This window comes from Penicillium atrosanguineum (genome assembly GCF_028827265.1).
Source record: "Penicillium atrosanguineum strain IBT 20685 chromosome Unknown utg000001l_segment0_segment0, whole genome shotgun sequence".
In the NCBI taxonomy this organism is placed as follows: Eukaryota; Fungi; Ascomycota; class Eurotiomycetes; order Eurotiales; family Aspergillaceae; genus Penicillium; species Penicillium atrosanguineum.
The window spans coordinates 1,776,593-1,798,217 of record NW_026623133.1 but is presented as its reverse complement, the minus strand read 5'-3'; the positions used below and the strand labels follow the sequence as shown (position 1 = coordinate 1,798,217).

The following is a 21,625-nucleotide window of genomic DNA, read 5'->3' as shown; positions in this document are numbered from 1 at the left end:
ACGGGTTCGGACAAATTACCACTCTGGGTAATTGGGACTGCAAAGACACCGCACGCCTTACGAGGGGTGGATTTGACGCCTTTTAGATGCGTGTGGCGCTATAATAAGAAGGCCTGGATGCGTCATGATATCATGGAAGAATGGATACGCAATTTCTACCTAAGAATAGGTAGGCAAAGGCGTGTTCTTCTATTGCTGGATAATTTCAGTGCACATCTTGTAGCACTGAAGAAAGCGCCACCACCATCTAATATAAGCGTTATCTTCCTTCCTGCGAACGCTACATCTCTATTCCAACCCCTTGATCAGGGTATCATCCAAAACCTAAAGCATTATTATCGCAAAAGCTGGTTAAGATGGATGATTATTATGCTTGACAGGGGTATTGATCCACGCGAACGAATGAGTCTAAACTACGCACTACGGTGGTTAGGTCAGGCTTGGAGAGATAAGGTTAAGGATGAGACTATTCAGAAGTGCTTTATTAAGAGTACTGTTCTTCCTGGCCGTCGTCAACAAGATCAGACTAATCAGGAGACCCCCGCGGCCGGGGATCCTGAATCAAGGCTTCTTTATTATGAGGTGGTTGAAAAGCTTGAAACCCAGCCTAATGCGGAAGGAATTTTACCATTTATGGAATTCCTTAACCCTTCAGATGAGGATATCGATACCACCGAGCCTGATATGGACGATGTCCTTCTTACTGTAGGTAGTGAGGATACTGAAGATGAGCCCGATGAGGAATATATATTTGGTCCTAAGTCAGACATATTACCCGACGCGGTGGCTCTGCGACATCTATCAGATCTATCACTATATGCTACACAAAGAGAGGGCTGCACGGAAGAGGATATAGCCTTGATTGATGCATTGACGAAGTCATTCAGGAAGCTTGAGGTAAATGGGAAGAAACAGAAGACATTGATGGAGATGGGATTTAAACCTAAATAGGAAAAGCTTCATTATATAATCCACGTGATAATTATGTCATCTTTCACGAACTGCACACATTCATTAAATGCACACAGAATTCATGCCTGGGAGGGTGTGCAATTAGCGAGAGTTGACTGTATATATTTTTAATAGCTTTTAATTTTACTATTAAATATTATTTAGGGGAAACTACCCCTATAAATAGTCTATTAGGAATATTTAGAAGGACTAAAGACACCTTAGATCCTAAACTTATTTCCTCGTTATAGTTAAGACTTACTATTAAAAAGGTACTATTTAGCCTACGGAATACTATTATTTAAGTTTTATATATAAAAGACCTAATTAATCTTAAAACCTACTTAAAATTCCCTAGTATTATTTAATTATAATATAATCCTTAGAGCGTATATATATTTTTAAATTAAAAATAAGTATTGATTAGAAATATAGTGAATTTAAGGCGAAGACCTAGAGATATAGTAATAAAGAATTATAATTTAGACTAAAAGAATAAAATATTAATATACATAATTTAGTTATATTTTAAGGTTATTTATATATCCTTATAGCGGAGAATCTATAATCAATACTACTAAAACTTTACTAAAATAACTCTTTAGCTAGATATTTTAGTTAAAATTGAACTATAGAGCTATTAAAATAAATTTTCTATTAAACTTATTAACTCTAACTAATTGCTTTAATTTTTATACTAATTTAGTATTTTTCAATTTAACTTTTCTAATTAAAACTTTAAGTAGATTCAGCCTTTATATAATAAAACAATTATTATTTTAAACCTATATAATAAATAAAAGATTTTAAAAATTTTAGACTTTATAATTTTTTTTTGTGATCTCTTATATACTACAGATTATAATATTATTAATGTTATTTTAATATAATATTAATTTATTATAATTTATTTTATAGCATTAATATACTACCGTTTTAAGAAAAATAGAAATAAAAGTATAATCTTTTGTAATAATATAAATTGACTAAGAGATACGTAGTATACTAAGGAGCGATATCTCTAAGGCACTAACCCTATAGTAAGTTTAAAAACTTACTAATTCCTTACTGACCCTTCGCTAAATTAATAATAGACTTTACTATAGGATTTCCTATAATAATCTTCGAATTAAGAATAGTTAACGTAATCTTAGTTATTATAGATAGATTTATAAAATACTATCTTTTTCTTCCCTATTTCGAAGATAAATACTATAGAACTCGCAAAATTATTTTATAATTAAGTTAAACTAAAATTTAGGCCCGTAGAGGGTATAATATCCGACTAAGAACTAGTATTTACTAGTAAATTCTAGTTAAACTATACTTTATCTCCTATATTAAACTCTAATTATTAATAGCCTTTAAGCCCTAAACTGTTGGAATTTGGACCAATGCTACATTAGGTGAAGGTATCCTCTTATTCAACATAAGAAGAAGAAGAAGAAGAAGAAGAAGAAGAAAAGAAATGCGAACATGATTTACCCCTCCAAACCGCTTACCCCTCTTTACCCCACCAGATCGATGTTTGAGGATTATGGATTGTGCTCATTTAGAGTGCATAAGCCCTTTGCACTCTATCTTATTCTTTTCCATCTTTATCGGATCAAGCCTTCCTTGGTCGGATAGTCAACGGTCCGTGGTGGGGAAGCATCAGCAAAAGCGTACCCCGCGCCACGAAAAGCTTCGTGGTATTTGCCTCCCTTTACGACCGACAATTACTAATTGTACTATAAATATCTTTAGTATAGTCACTCTAGTTTTTAGTAGTATTATATTTCCCTCTATAGTCCCCTAAGAGCTAGATTAATAGCTCTTAGCTCTGCGATATATATCTTAGTAGTATTATTAGTCCTTATTTAAGATAGGAAGGCCTTCTCTTAGCTATTAAAATAGAATATTATCGCTACTCTAATTCTTCTCTTCGTATTATTAGTGTTAATATATTGATATAGATAATAAGTAGCGGTACTTCCTAGTTAGTAATTGTCGGCCGTGTAGGGAGGCGGATACCACGAAGCTTTTCGTGGCGCGGGGTACGCTTTTGTAGATGCTTCCCCACCACAGACCGTTGACTACCCGACCAAGGAAGGCTTGATCGGATAAAGATGGAAAAAGAATAAGATAGAGTGCAAAGGGCTTATGCACTCTAAATGAGTACAATCCACAATCCTCAAACAAAGGACTAAGAAGAAGGTCTTTCTAAGCAGATAGAAAGGGATAGTAGAATATTTGAAGAGAGTGAAAGGTCTGTCATTTCTACTTGATGTCTCGCGCGTATTTATAGACAGAAAGTGGTCAAAGTCACATGCTTTATATCAGATAAACAGAATAGAATCAGGGAAGGAAATGTGATAGAGCTGATGGCGTGATGAGGGATATGTCATCGATCTGGTGGGGTAAAGAGGGGTAAGCGGTTTGGAGGGGTAAAGCATGTTCGCATTTCTTTTCTTCTTCTTCTTCTTCTTCTTCTTCTTATGTTGAATAAGAGGATACCTTCACCTAATGTAGCATTGGTTCAAATTCCAACAGTAATTTATTTATATATCTTTAGTACTTTACAATATTTCTATAAATATATAGCTAGAGGTTAAGTATATAGTCCCTAGATAAATAGCTTATACTTCTATTTACTAAATATAGCTTCTAAGGGGACCTTAAGATATTTACTTTTCTTTTATATCTATACCTCCATTATTATCTATTTACTGAGCTTTAGTCTCTAGGTAATTACAAATATTAATATCGCGTTATAGCCTTGTCTATAGTTATAATATAGTTTCTTTTATATTCTATTCTATCTATAAATAAATTAGTAATAAATTAAGTTTAGTATCTAGTACTATAGCTACTATAGTAATAAATACCTCGCTAATTAAGTAAATAATATCTATAGAAATTACCTTTTCTTATCGCGAAGGAATATAGCTATTATAGACAGTAAAATTTATATTATATAGATCTCTTATTTCTATAGCGTATCGCGTTCAATAGCCTTATTTATATATACTAGGTTATTGAATTTAACTATTGTTATATAATTTTGCTAAGTCCTAAGTTAGGTAAGTTATCTAACATATTTAATAATCGCTTTCCCTAATATTTTATTTCCTTATATAGGGAGATAATAGATAAGTTCTTTAGTTAGGTTCTGTTAGAATTTGGACCAATACTATATAAGGTGAATCTATCCTCTTGTTTTAATAATAAGAAAGTTATTAAACAAAGAAAGTTGTTAAGCTTACCCCTCCTTTTGTTACGGTATGACCTACAATATAAAGGTATCCAATATCCGCATCGGGACATAGGGAGAAACCCCCCGATAACCTGCAGATACCCTCCTCATGTAGAAGTGAGTGCCACGTGATCCCACAAACATATAAAAGGGAGATAGATATATTTACTTAATCTGGCTTTAGCAAAGATTAGAACTGTTAAGGATAGGTTGGACTAGGTAAGGGACAAGATGATGAGGCACGACAACACCAATCGTATAATAGAATAGAACTAAACTAATCCAAAACTCTGCTAGCCTCTAGGCTGACGTCCGCGACTAAAATAAGAAAGTGTCCTAACTCCCTGACTAGGACCCTCGGGAATTCCACTCCTATCTACATAGCAGAGAACTATATCTCGACCGCGAATCAGAATAAAATCGCGCCCTTAACTTATTTGTAAAACTATAGCTATAGCTTAAGAAATATATCCTAAGCTCCGGGTTACCTCTACCGAAAACCTAAGATAAAATAGTCACTACTATAGTTCGTTACTGGAGTCTTAATAATACCATTTCGGCGCCAAAACGTACCTTTTCCGATACTATAGGGGTATCTTATAGGAACTACGATTCTAAGCGCTCTTAGCCTAGCGACATCTAACGTCCCACGACTAACTTATCGCGACGATTTACCCTACGTTAGAGGTAACCTTTATTAAATAAAAACCTAATAAATCACCTATTCTACTAGAATAAAGAGTAGAACCCTCTAATACTATATTTATAATAGCCTAGATCACCTTAAACCTAATTATTCTTATTAAGCCTAAGTCTAAGCTATTATTATTGGGAATTGTTAAATTCACCCCCCCCCCTTACTATTTTCACCCCCCCTTGCCTTAGAGTTCAGGCCCCAGTTTTCTGCCAGCAGATTCTAGCCTCTTTTTTGAGGTGTCTAGTTTATTCAGCCGAAAACCCTTTATTTCAGGTTTACTTATTAAATAACTGGATTCCAGTCCCATTTAAACGCACTTTTTCCGCCATTTACGTACATCTCTATCTATTATCCAATCAGATACGTCAAACCTGATTACTCAGCACCTCTCTGACTACGCTGACTACTACGCAGGACCCTCCGATCTCCAGCGGTGGAGGCGACCGCGCCTCCACGCCCTTCACGATATCCCCGACCTCCGCGGCCTCTACCACCCCTTATATCACCCCGATCTCCACCCTGTATTTGTCCGTGGTTATGTGCTGATGGTGGAGGGCGCCCTGGGCGTCGACGAGGTGGTGGACGACGCTGGGGCTCGAACGCCGATGGCTCTCGCTGGGTGGACCTGTCAAATGTTATGTCTTGTGTGCTTTGTTGTGTGCTTTGTTGTGTGCTCTGTTGTGTGCTCTGTTGTGTGCTCTGTTGTGTGCTCTGTTGTGTGCTCTGTTGTGTGCTCTGTTGTGTGCTCTGTTGCGTGCTCGACGCCTGGGAAGACCGTATGAGGTTGGTAGCTCCAGGTGGCCTTCCACGGCGTCGAACAGGCAGAGGGTCCTGGATCAAGAGAAGAGGTTCAATAGGGGGTGCTTTGCCAAGCTCGTACAAATGCCACTGCTCATGGAAGTCTGAGGGCTCGAAGCTTCTGTTCTCTTGCTGGTACTGGATGATCAAGTGGATACATGGGTATCCCGCGGTCTCCTTTGATCTGCAGTCACAGGATGATGGGATAGGTGGTTTACCGTCTGCTCCCTTAGGAAGATATCGTTTTATTAGTGCTTCCACAGACTGTATCACATTTAGAGAGATGCGCCGCGCCAATAAAGAGACGAGTGGGTTGATCTTGGTTGGTATCTTAGCTCTCTCCGTCTCGATTCGATACTGAATATCAGCATAATGACGGTTCAGGGCGCGTTCGAATGACTGTAGGACGACAAGAAGGTCGTTTGTTGATGATTGTAGCTCGCGCTTTAAAAGCCAATGCGCGCTTTCAGTCCTAGAAGTGGCACTCTCATATAGATGGAGATAGTGCGCCGTGTGGATATGTAGGAACTGTTCCGGACAGTCGTTTAACCACTCATCCTCGATGTATTGTAGGATAGGTAAAAAGATAGGGTCGCTATACTGGGCCTGGAACCAGGTCCAGGATGTCTGGAAAGCGCTTACTGAATCAGCATAGACGATGCGGTTCCAGCCCTGTAGCATCTTCTTCCATCCTGTATCAACCATCTGACGAAGCTCTTTATCCATCTGGGCCTTCGTCATAGGCCTGGTAGAGATATTATCTCTACGAGCGATAGCGATTTGGTCTCCGAGTAGTGGTCTGGCCTTCTTCATGATGTTCATGTTGATATGCCACAGACAGACCATGATATTTGTTAGCCGAAAGACCTGCCGTATAGCATTGATAAGCGCTTTTTCCTTGTCTATCAAGATTGTACGTGGATAGGCCAGCCCGAGAGAGTCGTAGGCCTCTGCAAGACAGCGTAGAATAACCGTGTAGGTCTCTTGCTTCTCGTCTTGGATGAATGCTAGGGCCACGTGGAATGTCGCACCGGTTGGTGTAAAGCCAACAATATCAAGCATTGGTAGCCCAAACCGGTTCGTCTTGTATGTGCAGTCCATCGAGATAACCCAGGGATGATGCTTCAGCATCGCGAGGCTGGTCCGGTGCATACAGAACAAGGCGGTGATATGATGCTGTTCGTCGACCTCGTACTTGAAGATCCAGTTCCCTCCTTTCGGAAGCTCTTCCATCAGGGCTTGAATAGGCGTACGACCATTCAAATACTCTCTGATAAGCCTCCCTCGAATATTATAGATATCACGGGGCTGTATCGTTGAATCAGGGTCGTCGTTTCGGAGTGTCGTGATGATATGGCGAGGGTGAATACCCTGTCGAATAAGATCATGGATCCAGATAGCCTTGCGAACGTACTCAAGCCGTCGATGGACTGGATGAGTTATACCAGGCGAAGGGAGGTGGTTATGTGTCTCATCCTCAACAGTGAGATACCAGGTATCGGACTGTAGATCAAGCCGGACCGACATACTGAATGGACACTGATTCGCAAGCGTTGAAGTCTTCCGGATCCTCTCTTCCCTTGTATGGCCTATATATCTTCTTCCGCGGTCGCAGCCAAGCCGAACTGTCTTCATCACGCCCTTTTTGGTCGTCTTCGATCGCTTCCTGGTTAAAGCATAACCGTACGGCTTTGCAAAGGTATTCACAGCGATAAAAGCGAGCTCGGAGGTATCGTACTTCGGCTGAAGCGAGGGTAGAGGGAATGTAGAAGGCGGAGGGTTCAGGGGGACCTCATCGTCGCTGGATGCTGCTGAATCATCTATATTCATTAGTAAGACACCTTCGTGGACGGGTAATCCTACCTGGTGCGGTAATATCGTCGATATAAGCATTGTTAAACAGCAATCCTAGGCTAAGAGATGCCATGCTGGGTGGTATGGAAGAAGATAATATATTAAGGTAGAGATATTTGGAGATGGAGATTTAGAAGCGGTGGGTAAGGCGGTGAGAAAAGCGGTCATTATAATGCCAGACTAGGCCATTTTAAGCTAGATTCCTGAACTTTCAGGCAGGGGGGTGAAAATAGTAAAGGGGGGGGGTGAATTTAACAATTCCCTTATTTAATGGATAGAGTAATTAGGAAATAATATAGGGTTAGAGTAAAATCTATAATAACGATCTAATATTCTTAAGTAAAAACTATTATATAATTTTATACCCTAATTACTATCCGAGGCAATATTAAAATAATAATAAATATTAATAGTTATACTAAGGTAGATATAATTAATTACTAGTTCGTTAAAAGATATACTCTAGAGTAAGCTCAGCTTATAGGACCCCTAATTAAAGCTATAAATAGCTTAAAGATACCTACCTACGGAGTTTAGTTAGTTCCTATTATAGTTATAGATATATAAGAAAGGACTTAGTTTTTTATACGCCCCTATATTATAACATATTAGAGACTTAGCGCTAGACGAAGCCCTATTATTCTATTAATAATAATACTTTATAACTTTTTTATTAATAATTTACTAAAGTATTACTGTTAGTAGTATCGCGTACTAATATTTAAACTTTAAATACTAAAGTAATTTACTAAAGACTATTATAATTAAGTCTATATTTTTATAATAATTAATATATTAGAAGAAATCTAGAAACCTAATAATATCTATAAAACGCTAATAGAAGGTTATTAAATTCCTATTAAACTTTAGGAGTTTTAGGATATCTTCTTTTTTGAATAATATAAAGTACTTCTATCTTAGAAATTAACTAATTACTTTATTAATCTTAAATTAGGTAAATCACCGTTATATAGACCTAATTACCCTCTATTATAGATAGAGCTTTAAGCCTTATAAGAATATCTAGATAAGAACCTTTCTATTGAAAGAATTCGACCCTCTAAAAGCCCTATAAATATACTAATCCTCTTTATACTAAAAAGGGATAGTTCTCTCTAATTATATATTAATTACTCTAATCTAAATAAGATTTTAGTTAAGAATTAATACCCTTTACCCCTTTATTTTAGAGATCTTATATCGCTTAATAGGTACTAAATATATTAGTAAAATTAATATTTAGGATACCTATTATTAAATATAAATAAATAAAAATAATAAACAAAAGATAGCGTTTTATACTTACTATAGTTAACTATATCGTCTATATTAATAATTTCTTAATTTTCTTACTAAATTATAGGACTTATATTACCTATATCTAGTAAGTTCTATAGTATATATATAATATAGAGTTATTCGCGAAGCCTATAAAATATATATCTTACTAAGAACGCGTTAAATTCCTTAGATATATTATTTTATAGGATAATATTTTAATAGATCCTTAGTAGGTTTTTACTGTTAATTTATAGCAAATCCTATAGAGCTACTATAATATTTAAGTATTTATTAGCTTATATAAAAACTTAGTAATATCTAATTATCCAATAAAGAAAAAGCCGCGTTTCACTATTTTATCAACGCCTTTTAATCTACCTCACTACTACTCTAATACTTTAACTATATATAACGACCTATCTAATTAGAACCTAATATATTAAAATATAGAATAGTGAGAATAATATTATAACTTAATAATTAAAATAATCAATATCTAGTTATATTCTAGTCCTAAAAGTTCACTAAAATACAGGTAAATTATAGTACACCTAATTACGCTAATTTATAAGTATTTATATATTAGCCTAAACTTAGTAGAAGATAGGCTAGATAGTATATATTTTTAATGGCCTATAATTTTACTATTAAATACTATTTAGGGAAGACTAACTCTATAAACGCTCTATTAAGAATATTTAAAAGGACTAAGGAAACTTAGGATCCTAAATTTATTTCTTTATTATAGTCGAGACTTACTATTAAAAAGGCACTATCTAACCTACGAAATACTATTATTTAAGCTTCCTATATGAAAGACTTAAGTAGTCTTAAAACCTAGTTTAAGACTAGGATAGCAGAATTATCTAAGGGGAATACCTACCTTAGGATCCCTCCTATAATATAGGTACTAAGGGAACTAAGGGAACTATTATAAAATTAACTAACTAGGCTATCTAGGATAATTTAAATTATAACTATAATATCCTTTAGTATTATTTAAATATAATATAAGCCTTAGAGAGTATATATATTTTAAAGTAAAAGTAAGTATAGATTTACTATTGGAAATCTAGCGAATTTAGGGGGAAGACCTAAAGATATAGTAATAAAGAATTATAATCTAGACTAAGTTAGCTAGACTAAAAGAATAAAGTATTAATATAGATAATTTAGTTGTATTTTAAGATTATTTATATACCTTTATAGCGAAGAATCTACAATAAATACTACTAAAACTTTACTATAATAAACCCTTAGCTAAATGTTTTAGTTAAAACTAAACTATAAGTAAACCTCACTAAAATATTAATAAATATATTAAAGAATACGCGATATACTAAGAAATAATATCTCTAAGACACTGACCCTATAGTAAACTTAAAAATCTACTAATTCCCTACTGACCCTTCGTTAAATTAATAATAGACTTTATTATAGACCTTCCTAAAATAATCTTTAAATTAAGAATAGTTAACGTAGTCTTTCTTAGTTATCGTAGATAGATTTATAAAATATTATCTTTTCTTCCCTATTTTAAAGATAATATCCCAGAACTTATAGAACTATTCTTCATTAAGTTAAACTAAAATTTGGCCCCTTAGAGGGTATTATATCCGATCGAGGACTAATATTTATTAATAAATTCTAGTTAAAACTCTACTTTTCTCCTATATTAAACTCTAATTATTAATAGCGTTTTAGCCCTAAACCAATAGCTAAATAGAATATATAAACTAAACCCTTAAGTATTACCTTGAATATTTTATTAATATAGCTAAATTTATATAGCTTTTACTATTATATATCGCTAAATTTATATATAATAATACCTTTAATAATTAGTACCTCCTTATTTAATTCCTTAGTTAGGTACTCCTTATCCTTCTACATCCGCACTAAAAATAGCGTAACTAAGAAGAAGGCCTTAGCGATATCTATATAAGTCAAAAAGCTATAAAAATTATATTAGAAATTAGTAAAATATTAGTAAAATACCACTAACCGATAGAGTTTAAATAAGGAGACTTAGTGGCCTTATCGACGAAGAATCTTCGACTATAAGATATAAAAAAGTTAACCCCGTAATTTATTAGACTATTCTAAATCCTCAATTAAAAAAAAAAAAAAGATAAAAAGAAATTCGACTAATAATTATACTTTCTAGTTAAATAGAAGGGTTAGCCTTCTAAATATAATAAATAGGTACCTAAATATAATATAGAGAATATATAAGACAGTATTAAAAAATTTCGAAGGCTTAAGAAGAGCTAATATATTAGGTTAATTAATAAAAACTTAGAGAAGATTTAGACCTAAAATACTATAGGAAAAGTACTAATTATTAGATAGGGGATTATTAGATAGGGGAAAATATAAGAGACAACGTATTAACAAGCTAATTAAGAAGTTTAATAACTATATTAGCATTATCTATATTACTAAACTTATTAATAGCCTTAGAGTTATAGTATATATCCTAGAACACTAGCGAAAACTTTATACAACTCTAAGGCTATTTATTACGTTGTATAGTGTCACCTTCCTTTAGTAGTAGGACTAGGTATAGGGATCTAGGCGAGTATATTAGTAACTCAGCTAGAGAGATAAGACTAATATATAATATAGGTAACCTATTAGAATATTAGCAAAAAGGCACTAAACTAGGAGTCTAAGGAATATATAGTAAGAGTTTTCTTAGAAAAGCCACTAAGTAGCCACTTCCTAAGATCAGCTTATAAGACCAAAAAAACGCGTAATAAAGCACGCCTATTCATATAACTTATTATCGCCGGTATAGTAGCGATACTTCTATCGATTAAAACTTAAGGACAGAAATAACGCGTAAACGCGTCTAAAAATATAGTGAAAAGTAGAATATAAAGATAAGGGAGCGTAAAGATATAAAGAAGTAAAGGAGGGAAGAAGGAAGAAAGTTGGTGTTGTCGTGCCTCATTATCTTGTCCCTTACCTAGTCCAACCTATCCTTTTAAGTCCTTCCTTGGTTGGATAGTCCTACGGTCTGTGGTGGGGAAGCATCTGCAAAAGCGTACCCCGCGCCACGATAAAGCTATCGTGGTATCCGCCTACCCTCTATCGGCCGATAGGTTCTATATAGTATCTAGAGATAGTCTAAATATATTTATACCCTTTATTAGTATATCTTAGATAACTATTACTTATATATATCTAAGGATATATATTAGGGCTAAATACCTTAATTTACGCTTTCTTATGGCGATAAAGAAGCTCCGCGCCTATAGCTATATCTATAATTAATATAATATCGCCTAAATATTGGTTTTTTTATCGCTATAAAGAGCCCTCCAACTACGAGGGTAATACTTAGCGCCCTTAGTATAGCGAATCGGCGCTATTTCTTTATTATAGACGGTAAAGAGGACTCTATTAATTATATATAATTCAATCTACTCGCCGTCCTAGACAATTTTATCTAAGGCCTAATAGACCTTAGCGAGCGAAAGTGCGTCACCCTAGAGGGCGTTTCTAGTATACTATTTAATGTTCTAAATAAATTCGGCGATAAAATGATCCTACTGTCTTCAAGGGTTAATATACTGAAGCACTTCGTGGGTACCCTAAGCGGTTTGATCTATAGTGAGGGCGGAGGTAGGTTTTACGGGCGTATTATGCGTTTCATAGTTCGCCCCGCTTTCGAGTATTAAACCGTGGTTTAGGGGATTACTTACGCACACCATCCTTTAACCCTACCAAAATAGAATTAAATGACAGCGCTTAAAGGTATTTAAAAGATGAACTAGTTCTTAAGACCTAAGAGGCCCTGGTTGTTGAGATATCGCAGAAATGCGATTCTGGCCGGAGGGATTTGTGTGGTTTTTATAATAGTCTATGTAACTAAAAACTAATATATCAAAATATAGAATAGGAAATATGATATTATGACCTAATAATTAGAATAATTAATATGTAATTAAATTTTAGTCCTAAAATTTTTTATACGTTAGCCTAAACTTAATAGAAAATAAGTTAGATAGTAAATATTTTCGATAGCTTTTAATTTCACTATTAAATACTATTTAGAGAAGACTAACGGTATAGATACTCTATTGAGAATATTTAAAAGGATTAGTGATATCTACGATCCTAAACCTATTTCTTTATTGTAATTGAGACTTACTAAGGAAAAGGTACTATCTAGCCTATAGAATACTATCGTTTAAACTTTGTACACAAAGACCTAATTAGTCTTAAAACTTAGTTTAAGACTAAGAAAAATAGAGCTATCCTAAAGCGAATACCTATCTTAAGGGAACTATTATAAAATCAGTTAACTAAGCTATCTAGAATAATTTAAATTATAACTATAATATTCTTTAATATTATTTAAAAAATATATATACTCTCTATTATAAATATTAATTTATAGTTTCTTGTAAATTATATTACTTAGATCCTATCTATTATTATATATTTATACTAATGATAATATTATAAAGAGAAAAGCTTTAGTAAAGAAACTATATAAATTATAATAGAAGTTAGTAGATTACTACCTAAAATATTACTAAATTATAACAAAAATACTATAATAAATATTACTAACTAATAAAGTTTAAATAAGAAGCTTTGTTAATAAAGCACCTATAAGAGGTATAGAAATTAATCTTATAATTTATTAGGCTATTGTAGATCCTTAATTTGATTAATTAATAAGCCTATTACCTTATATTATTAGAAAGAGAAAACGCGAAAAAACTATCTAACGTCCTGGGCATTAACTGGTGCTCGGTATATTACACGTGATATTGAGAGGAACTGATTGAACCCCGTTTGACCACCCTCCACTATCGTGGTCGCCGCCGTGGTTGGAAAAAAGAAAAAGGGGGGCTCTATGGATAAGGCCTAGCCGGAATAACTAATCGACTAAGACGACTATAAACTACGCGCGTACGTAAAGAACCTCTTGAAGACATGACAGACCTTTCGCTCTCTTCAAATATTCTTCTATCCTTCCTTATTCGAGTCCTTTGTTTGAGGATTGTGGATCGTACTCATACAGTATGCATAAGCCCTTTGCATTCTATCTTTATCCAATTAAGTCCTTCCTTGGTTGGATAGCCCTACGTTCTGTGGTGGGGAAGCATCTGCAAAAGCGTACCCCGCGCCACGAAAAGCTTCGTGGTATCCGCCTCCCCTTCGCGGCTGACACTTACCTATTTTAATTTTATTAAGAGTAAGAAACTCTTTTCAAAATATAAAGAATCAAAGTTCGACCGACCTATAGGAAAAAAAAATATTATTAATTTCTAGATTATCGTACTATTTAAGTGTCCTTAATAATGAGGATATCTATTACTATTATTATTAAGTTACTAGGACTAAAAGGATATCCTAGGTAAGAGCTATAATAACTAGGAAGCATATTAATTCTCTTTCTAAAATAGGAGTGGTAAAATATTTATAGGATCTATTATTTATTAGAAAATATACTATAAAGTAGAGTAGGAAGAGGTAAAAGCGAGAGAAGTAAAAGGATATATCACTATTAAAATACTAAGCTAGGTAGTGATAATACTTATTGTTTGCTTCTACTAATAATATCGTAAATATTAATACCTTAGTTAGTACATTATAGTAGTCGATATTAGATAGAACTACTATTATTCAAGTTAGTAAGGAGTAAAATTAGAAGAGCTTTAAGGAGGCTCTATCTCTATACTAGAAGCGTCTTTATTCTTAATATAGCTCATCTATCTCCTAGGCGTTAATACGAGGAGGCTTATATCTTAATTTAATACTATGTATATTTCTCTAGGAGTAATAACTGTAAATACTTAAATAGAGATATCCAATAATTAAAGATATTTAAGGTAAATTTTTTAAAAAATAGTATTTTCTTTATAAATTACCTTTATAAAGTATTAGATATATATTTCTATATCATCAGGACCCCTTTCCTATCTATGTAATTTTCCCAGCCAACTAGCATTTAAATCATACCACTTGCTCCTATAACACTCTTTCTACTACCCCAATGATGTATTAATTAGGCTATAGACAACTATCAACCATCAGAGAGTTAGTGCCAAGGCAAGTTAATAAGTCTACTCAGATATTTGCATTATATTCTGCGATAGTGGCCCAATGGTGACAAAGCTTATAGAATTTAACAATAAGCCGCCGCTCACACCAATAAGCTCACACTTCTATAGGCAACAGTCACCCCTTTGAGGCTCCAATATCGGGCTCCTTGGAGTTGATCAGATCTAAGATAGTTTTTAGACGCACATGCTGAATTGATAAGCTAACTCTTAATGCACTCATGGTAAACCAGATTCCTAGGCGTCGGACCATCCTCCAACTCTGAAATTGACTGCCTAGCCTGCCATAAATAAAGGGTGTCATTCCAGGTAAGATACATAAGAAGGAGTGGGAAATAATGGTGAGAGGTACATGGTAACTCTTGACTCTGAATCTGGCAGTTTGTAGGAATGTCTGATTACATAATAAATAATGATATCGGATCATCCATAAATCCGGTCTCCATGTTCATTCCGAATTATTTCACTCTGACCGAGTGACTTCTTTCCCTTCTTCTCCCCACGATCCTGTTCTTTTCGCTCGGAGTGTACAGTTTCTTTTTTGACAGTGATGAATTTGCTTTAGTGATAGAATTTACCACCATTCCGAAAGGACCGAGGCGGAAAATGATGGTCACAACGCATACCCTCGGGTGCTTTCTGAGACCATATTGTACTATATTGTACTTCGTCTTGTTTTCCATAAACCTGAACGCCCCTCTTTTATCTTCAAAACTGCCCCTATAGTGCCTCTCCTACTTCTACTATTTGCATATTAGATATTGTTGTGAGATGTTGTTGTGAAATGATCGAGGATAAGAAGCCTCGCAGGCCCGTCGAGAGATGCATCAGCCAGCTGAAGGAGCCGCATATGTAAATATATCCTCGACAGAATGGCCTATAATGACGCAGAGGTAGAGCATCCCTGCGACTTTGTTCATGAACGTTAGCAAAGCTCCGATGTAGTCATTGCCTGTGCGATTTCGAACTAAATATCTGTTACTCGAAGTTGACGATAACAGCAAATTTAGCTTCAAATTATCAAAAGCGCTGGAACTTGTTCCACGCTGCCGTCAGTTGAAGAAGTCCGACTGATTGGACGACAAATAAATTCAGTCTGGGGAGATCAGTATGATCAAGCCTTTCCTCGACAAAATGTGCCGGCCTGATACCTGATACGTACCAGAAGCTTGACATTATAAATGTTTGCTGCTGACAGTATTTTCTAAAGTGCCCGACCGTAATCCTCATAACCGCTCTTTTCCGATGGCTTTTGGTGCGTCTTTTTGGCGAGACCCTCTTATTGAGCTAAGAAGAGCTTTTGACCCATGAATAAGATGAGAAAATACCCAGAGCAGTGCTAAGATAGAAATGAAACACGAAGAAAAAGAGAAAAGAATGAACGAGGAGAGTGTGTCAATGACCCGGGGAGGGAACTATAGCTTCATTCTATACCTCCGGGTCTACGCAAAAGCAGTCGTAGATAAAATGGGCAAAGAGATCATCTTTTTGTGTCACTAGGCAACAGATAAAAACTGTGCGTTCCATTTTGGGCCGGGTTCTGGGGGTGAGAAAGGAGTGTAGAACACCAAAGAAATTGAAGTTGATCAGGCCATCAGAAAGTAGTCCACAAATAAACAGTATTGTGGGCCGAGTGCCTTTTTGGGTATAGATCAATAGATCTGAGTAATCAGTGAGCCATCAGGGAGCAGCCAATCACTAGCACTGAGAACTCAGCGAGCACTCACTGAGCGCACCCATAAAAGCGGCGGCAGCTACAATAGGGAAGTCCCACTTGGCAGAGGAAATGTGGTACGTATAGTGGCCTACGTATAACCGAGTGAGAAAGCTTTTTTTGGATGCTTCGTAAAGCCATGAAGTATTTTGCAAGAGATGGGAGTGCTCTTGATGAAGCTCTTAGGATTAGTCTTATCTCAAGCATGACTTTGGCCCAGGCAGAGGTTCTCAGGAACAAAGTGTTCCTAGCAAGACTTTCTCCTCCCATCCTTTGCAGCCACGTTAGCTCAGTTAAGTATATAGGATTAAGTATATAGGATATAGGGGGTGGCGAGGAAGTAGTAATAGCGACGGAGTAAAATACGTTATAATGGAAATGGGCTATATACAGACTTTCGACCCTCCTAATAGAAGAATAGGTGGATATTTTGCGCTGAGCCACAATTGTCCGAAGAATGATGAGACTTGCGAACAATATAGAAATGATAATGTTGCCAGCAGGAAACCAGTTCGAGTCTATAACCTGGACAGATAGACCTTTGTATTTTCGTATACCAGAAACGTCACCCAAGTGCTCGGCAGCACTCGGAATAGATTCGGACCTAGACCTTTGTAAAATCCCGCAAGCCCCTCTTGGGCCCAGATCCTGACAACGGCATCGATAGCACCGCGGTAAAATAGGTGCGAATCATAGGTCTGTAAACGCGACCTGACAACTTGGTATGGGTATGTGATACAGCCGGAGAAGACTTTGGATAGACTAGAGAGAGCCAGAAAATCGAAGTTACCAAGCTTCCGCCCTGCGCCGGTACTCACATCGCCCAAAGGCGCATCGTGTCTCGACCTAGATCGAAATATCTTTAATCTTTCATAAGCCATGAACTGAAGAGCACCCTGACTAACTCCAAAGAGGGCGGGCACAAGACCTCGGTAGAAGCCCGGTACGCCCTCTGTGCAGTAAATCTGTCTTGCCCCAGAGACAAATGAAGGATAAGCGCCCGGAACCTGGGATCCGGTGGATAACATGCGGGTCTTAATTACCCAGATTGGATTCGTGATAATGGATGTTAAAGCACCTGCATGCCATCAAGTTAGAGATGGGTACTAGCTTCGCATATAGAGAGCGTACCTGCAGTGCCCGACGCGAGAAAGTAATCGGAGGATGTGAGCATCCAGCCCTCTCGCTCCCGATATGAGCAAATAGCATCCTTGAAGCTACTGTAACATAGGAAATACAAGGCCCAACTTGTCGAGTTGCCGATAAGATTCGGAGCGAGACCTCGGTAAAAAGCAGCTAAGCCGCCTTCCGTTTGGAAGACGCGATGAGCGATGCGCAATGAATTGCCAAGTCGAGAGGAAGACGTTCGATCAACTGGAGGAACCGGTGAGTCAGGATCGTGCCTTTAAAGGGGAAGGTTGTCGTACCCTGCAATCGTGTCTTGACTAGGTCGAGTGGATGGAGGGAAAGAGTCGTAGCAATCCCCGCCGTGAATCCTGCTACGGTCTCCACAAAGGATGACGACAAGCCATGGCCAGTCATGAACCTTAAAAAGTGAATTTGTAGGGTGGTTACGAGACGTGTAGAGGAGAAAGTGTTTTCTGCCGCGCGGGAGACTTTTCGGCTTCCGAACTCGCCGGGATTAAGGTTGGAACGTGAAATGTGAGAGCTGAATATAAAGACATATCTTTATTGAAGCTAAGAGCGATTACAATCATGATTTGATTTAAAAATACATAGGGCGGACGGCAAAGGTCATAGAACGGCGGACTCCGCCTTCAAAGAGAGACAGAGACACGTATCAAGTGTCTTCAGCGTAATGGAGTCTTTCCTTAGCTTCTCAAATTCGCCCCAATTCCATTCAATTTTCGACTATCCGGTAGGCATCTAAGCAAGAGGCGAGAACAGCCTGATAAAGAGGTTAGAATATCGGGTCGGGAATCGGCGCGGAAGAGACATACTTGAACAGAGACGGCTTCGGTTCGCTGTAAGTATAGCCTGTTTCCTTTGAGTCAGCAGATTTTCAAAGCCCTAGGCCAAGCGGCATGAAGTTTTTGATTCAACCCCTTCTCAATACCAGCGAAACATACCTAGGTAGACGATGAGAGGCAAGTAGCCGCTAGAAGAGCGCGATGAGGTTAGCCCAGTCGCTGGTACGAATGTAAGAAATCGGCATAAGTCTCACTAGTGAATGGCGACTCTGGAAATATCGATAACCTTGGAAACGCGTTCCTAACAGAAGAGACGGAGTTAGCCTTTCGAAGGGAGGTGCGCGTCGACAAGATGGACCAACCTTTGTCTCCTCGGAGAATTGAACCATATTGACGAACGGTAGATTTGTGAATGGAAGAAAGATGAAGGAAATAGACGGTCTCCAACTAGACGAAGGAGGGAAGAGGACGCGAAGGTAGGCTGAAGAGGTTGGAGTGGATAGAAAGAGGGTCGAGAGACGGTTCAAGAGTTTTCGGGAGTCGGGAAACCCCATGATCACCGCATCAGCTCCAGTTCTTTCAAACTCACCATCCTTGCCAGCCAGCACATTTTGCCTCTCCCACTCGCATGATACGGAGTCCTATCTAGAAAATTGATACTTGCGCCTTTTGCCTCTTCTTGTCGTGTCTCGATTCGATTTCCCTCCCCCCCCCGGTTTCCCTTGACCTGTCGGCACCATGTCCGGCGCAAGACATTGGTAAGATACTCTGTCTTTGAACGCTCAGCGTTTCCTACCGCTAATCTACATACAGGGAACAAGATAAGGAGGCCACAGTGTACATCGGAAATCTCGATGAGCGTGCCTCGGACAGCTTGGTATGGGAGCTGATGCTGCAGGCGGGTCGCATTGTTAACGTCCACCTGCCGAAAGACCGAGTTACGCAGTTACACCAAGGGTATGGATTCGTGGAGTTCATCAGCGAGGAAGATGCCGAATATGCATCGAGAGTCATGAATGGAATACGCCTGTTCGGCAAACCAATCCGCGTGAACAAGGCATCGGCGGACAAACAAAAATCTGTGGAAATCGGCGCAGAGCTCTTTGTCGGAAACTTGGATCCCATGGTCGCCGAGCAAGTTCTTTACGACACGTTCAGCCGTTTCGGCAATTTGGTCAACCTTCCCAAGGTCAGACACTCCTGTCCAAGAGTCCCTGCTTGATAGAGCTAACTGATACTAGATTGCCCGAGATGACAATAACCTGTCCAAGGGTTACGGCTTTGTCTCTTTCGCCGATTTCGAATCCTCCGATGCCGCAGTCGCGAATATGAACGGCCAATATCTCATGAACAAGCAAGTCTCAGTCCAGTACGCATACAAGAAGGATGGCAAAGGAGAGAGGCACGGTGACGAGGCAGAGCGCATGTTGGCGACACAGGCTCGGAAACACAACGTACAGCCGCCAACACAGCAGATGCCGCCCACATTCGCTGGGGCTGGTCCAGGCTCTGCCACTCCAGCGATGCTAAATGGCGATGCCTCTCGGCCGGTGAGCACTGGCCCACAAGCAGCCGATCCGGGCATGGGCAGAGGATTGCCGGTACCTATGTCCTACCAGCTGCCTCCTCAGAGTCGGCCTGCTCCTCCCCCATCACTCGCGACCCCACCGCCAGGTTTACCAGCGCGTCCACCGCCGTCTCAAGCTGGCTACGGCGGTCCCCAAACCTTCATTCCGCCAGGTTTCAATGGAGCCGGCCAGGCACCTTATGCCCCGCAAGCTGCACCCCCGCCTGGGTTTGGGCCTCCCGGGTTTGGGCCTCCAGCAAGCGTCCCTGGAGCGGCCCCGTCACTACCTCCCGGGTTTCAGCAACCTGGCTATGGGAACGGTCGCTGAGTAGCTCGAAACTGTTCGATAGTTGAGACCTGTAGCGGCATCGGATGACCCAGTGGAGGGTCCTGTGATTTGGAGCGATCGGTGGTCTAGAACTCTTCATCGGAGAAAGGGCCACCAAATACCTTGGCTTTGCGGCAGCAGAGCAGATCGTGCCTCCGAATCTGCATCATGAGCCGCCCAAGAGAACATGCAACTACGTATTACACATTGTTCCGGGATTTGAGCGAGTTCCGTCGCGCCCTGACTGAGGAAAACGGGGAAGCTCATCATCTCTTGAAAATAACGACAGGCGCACTGGTAAACACTCTAGCGATCTTAAACTTAATCTGAGGAGAATGATGAATGGAAGTGCAAGTTCTACCTCTGTATAAGAGAATGATGGTTTCTGCCTAAACTAAAACGCCACAGGTAGCACCAAAAGACAACACAGGAAAACCAACTGGCTCAGTATGGGAACATGAAGGAAAAAGCGTAGTCGAAAGGAAAAAGAAGAGACCGGCAAATAGTGGCAAATGATTGCTCATGAAAATGAAACGAACTTGGGGTCTCGAGGTCGACCGTCTGGTCCAATATTGTTCTTTGCGAATCGCTGTTCGGTATAAATCCGTCGCGCTTCATCAAAATTGACCCTACGAGTCTTCATAATCCTTTGTACCTCCTGCTTGGCTCGCTGGTCCAGGCCGCCTCTCGTATCGCCGTCCGCAACGTTTGCGGCAATGTCGAACTGCGACGAGCTCAAGCCGGCCTCCAGATCGCCCGTGAAGCTAGAGGGAAGTCGATGATAGATGTAGTCTGGTACCGGAAGTAGTGGGATCCATCGGGATCGAGTAAGGTAGAGTGCTGGATGAACATTAGATCGTACTCCGGTAAATCCGGGGGAGCAAGGGACGCTGGACTTACCCGTTCCGCAGATGATGACCGAAAATAAGAGAGAGTAGAAGAGAGTGTATGTCATGATAGGCAAGATTAGGGCTGCCTGTGCCCCTTGGAATTGGAAGTCGTGAGAACTCCAAGTTCAACGAGTTCAGTCAGGCCATGGACCAAAGAATCCGATCAGCGAAGCGCCCTAGCTCAGGTTGGGGCGTCATCTGGTCGAGCCTTGATGCCTTGGTGCCTCGGTGCCTTGATGTCTCCATGGGCCTCTACTTGCCTGATTTTACAGGCATAAACAAGGCATGAGGTGAGA

The 21,625-nt window shown here is 38.6% G+C and overlaps 6 protein-coding genes across 6 annotated transcripts; 2 read left to right on the top strand and 4 right to left on the bottom strand.

Moving 5' to 3' along the window:
• Window positions 1–369: 369 nt before the first annotated feature.
• On the top strand, window positions 370–951 carry N7443_000692 (Trafficking protein particle complex subunit 6B; the record flags this gene model as incomplete). The annotated part of the gene is made up of 1 exon (XM_056880748.1): window positions 370–951. The coding sequence occupies one exon, from the start codon at window positions 370–372 to the stop codon at window positions 949–951; it is 582 nt and encodes a 193-aa protein (XP_056745986.1).
• Window positions 952–5,258: 4,307 nt separating this feature from the next.
• On the bottom strand, window positions 5,259–7,208 carry N7443_000691 (transcriptional regulator family: Zinc finger MIZ-type; the record flags this gene model as incomplete). The annotated part of the gene is made up of 1 exon (XM_056880747.1): window positions 5,259–7,208. The coding sequence occupies one exon, from the start codon at window positions 7,206–7,208 to the stop codon at window positions 5,259–5,261; it is 1,950 nt and encodes a 649-aa protein (XP_056745985.1).
• A 9,923-nt stretch (window positions 7,209–17,131) lies between these two features.
• Window positions 17,132–18,155, bottom strand: N7443_000690 (putative mitochondrial folate carrier protein Flx1; the record flags this gene model as incomplete). The annotated part of the gene is made up of 3 exons (XM_056880746.1): window positions 17,132–17,691; window positions 17,745–17,987; window positions 18,041–18,155. 3 exons carry the CDS (start codon window positions 18,153–18,155, stop codon window positions 17,132–17,134), a joined length of 918 nt encoding a protein of 305 aa, XP_056745984.1.
• Window positions 18,156–18,500: 345 nt separating this feature from the next.
• Window positions 18,501–18,933, bottom strand: N7443_000689 (mitochondrial import receptor subunit TOM7; the record flags this gene model as incomplete). The annotated part of the gene is made up of 5 exons (XM_056880745.1): window positions 18,501–18,522; window positions 18,575–18,611; window positions 18,704–18,732; window positions 18,799–18,845; window positions 18,907–18,933. The coding sequence occupies 5 exons, from the start codon at window positions 18,931–18,933 to the stop codon at window positions 18,501–18,503; spliced, it is 162 nt and encodes a 53-aa protein (XP_056745983.1).
• Window positions 18,934–19,282: 349 nt separating this feature from the next.
• Window positions 19,283–20,439, top strand: N7443_000688 (U2 snRNP complex subunit HSH49; the record flags this gene model as incomplete). The annotated part of the gene is made up of 3 exons (XM_056880744.1): window positions 19,283–19,302; window positions 19,358–19,733; window positions 19,786–20,439. The coding sequence occupies 3 exons, from the start codon at window positions 19,283–19,285 to the stop codon at window positions 20,437–20,439; spliced, it is 1,050 nt and encodes a 349-aa protein (XP_056745982.1).
• A 520-nt stretch (window positions 20,440–20,959) lies between these two features.
• On the bottom strand, window positions 20,960–21,394 carry N7443_000687 (DUF2015 domain-containing protein; the record flags this gene model as incomplete). The annotated part of the gene is made up of 2 exons (XM_056880743.1): window positions 20,960–21,279; window positions 21,340–21,394. The coding sequence occupies 2 exons, from the start codon at window positions 21,392–21,394 to the stop codon at window positions 20,960–20,962; spliced, it is 375 nt and encodes a 124-aa protein (XP_056745981.1).
• Window positions 21,395–21,625: the final 231 nt, after the last annotated feature.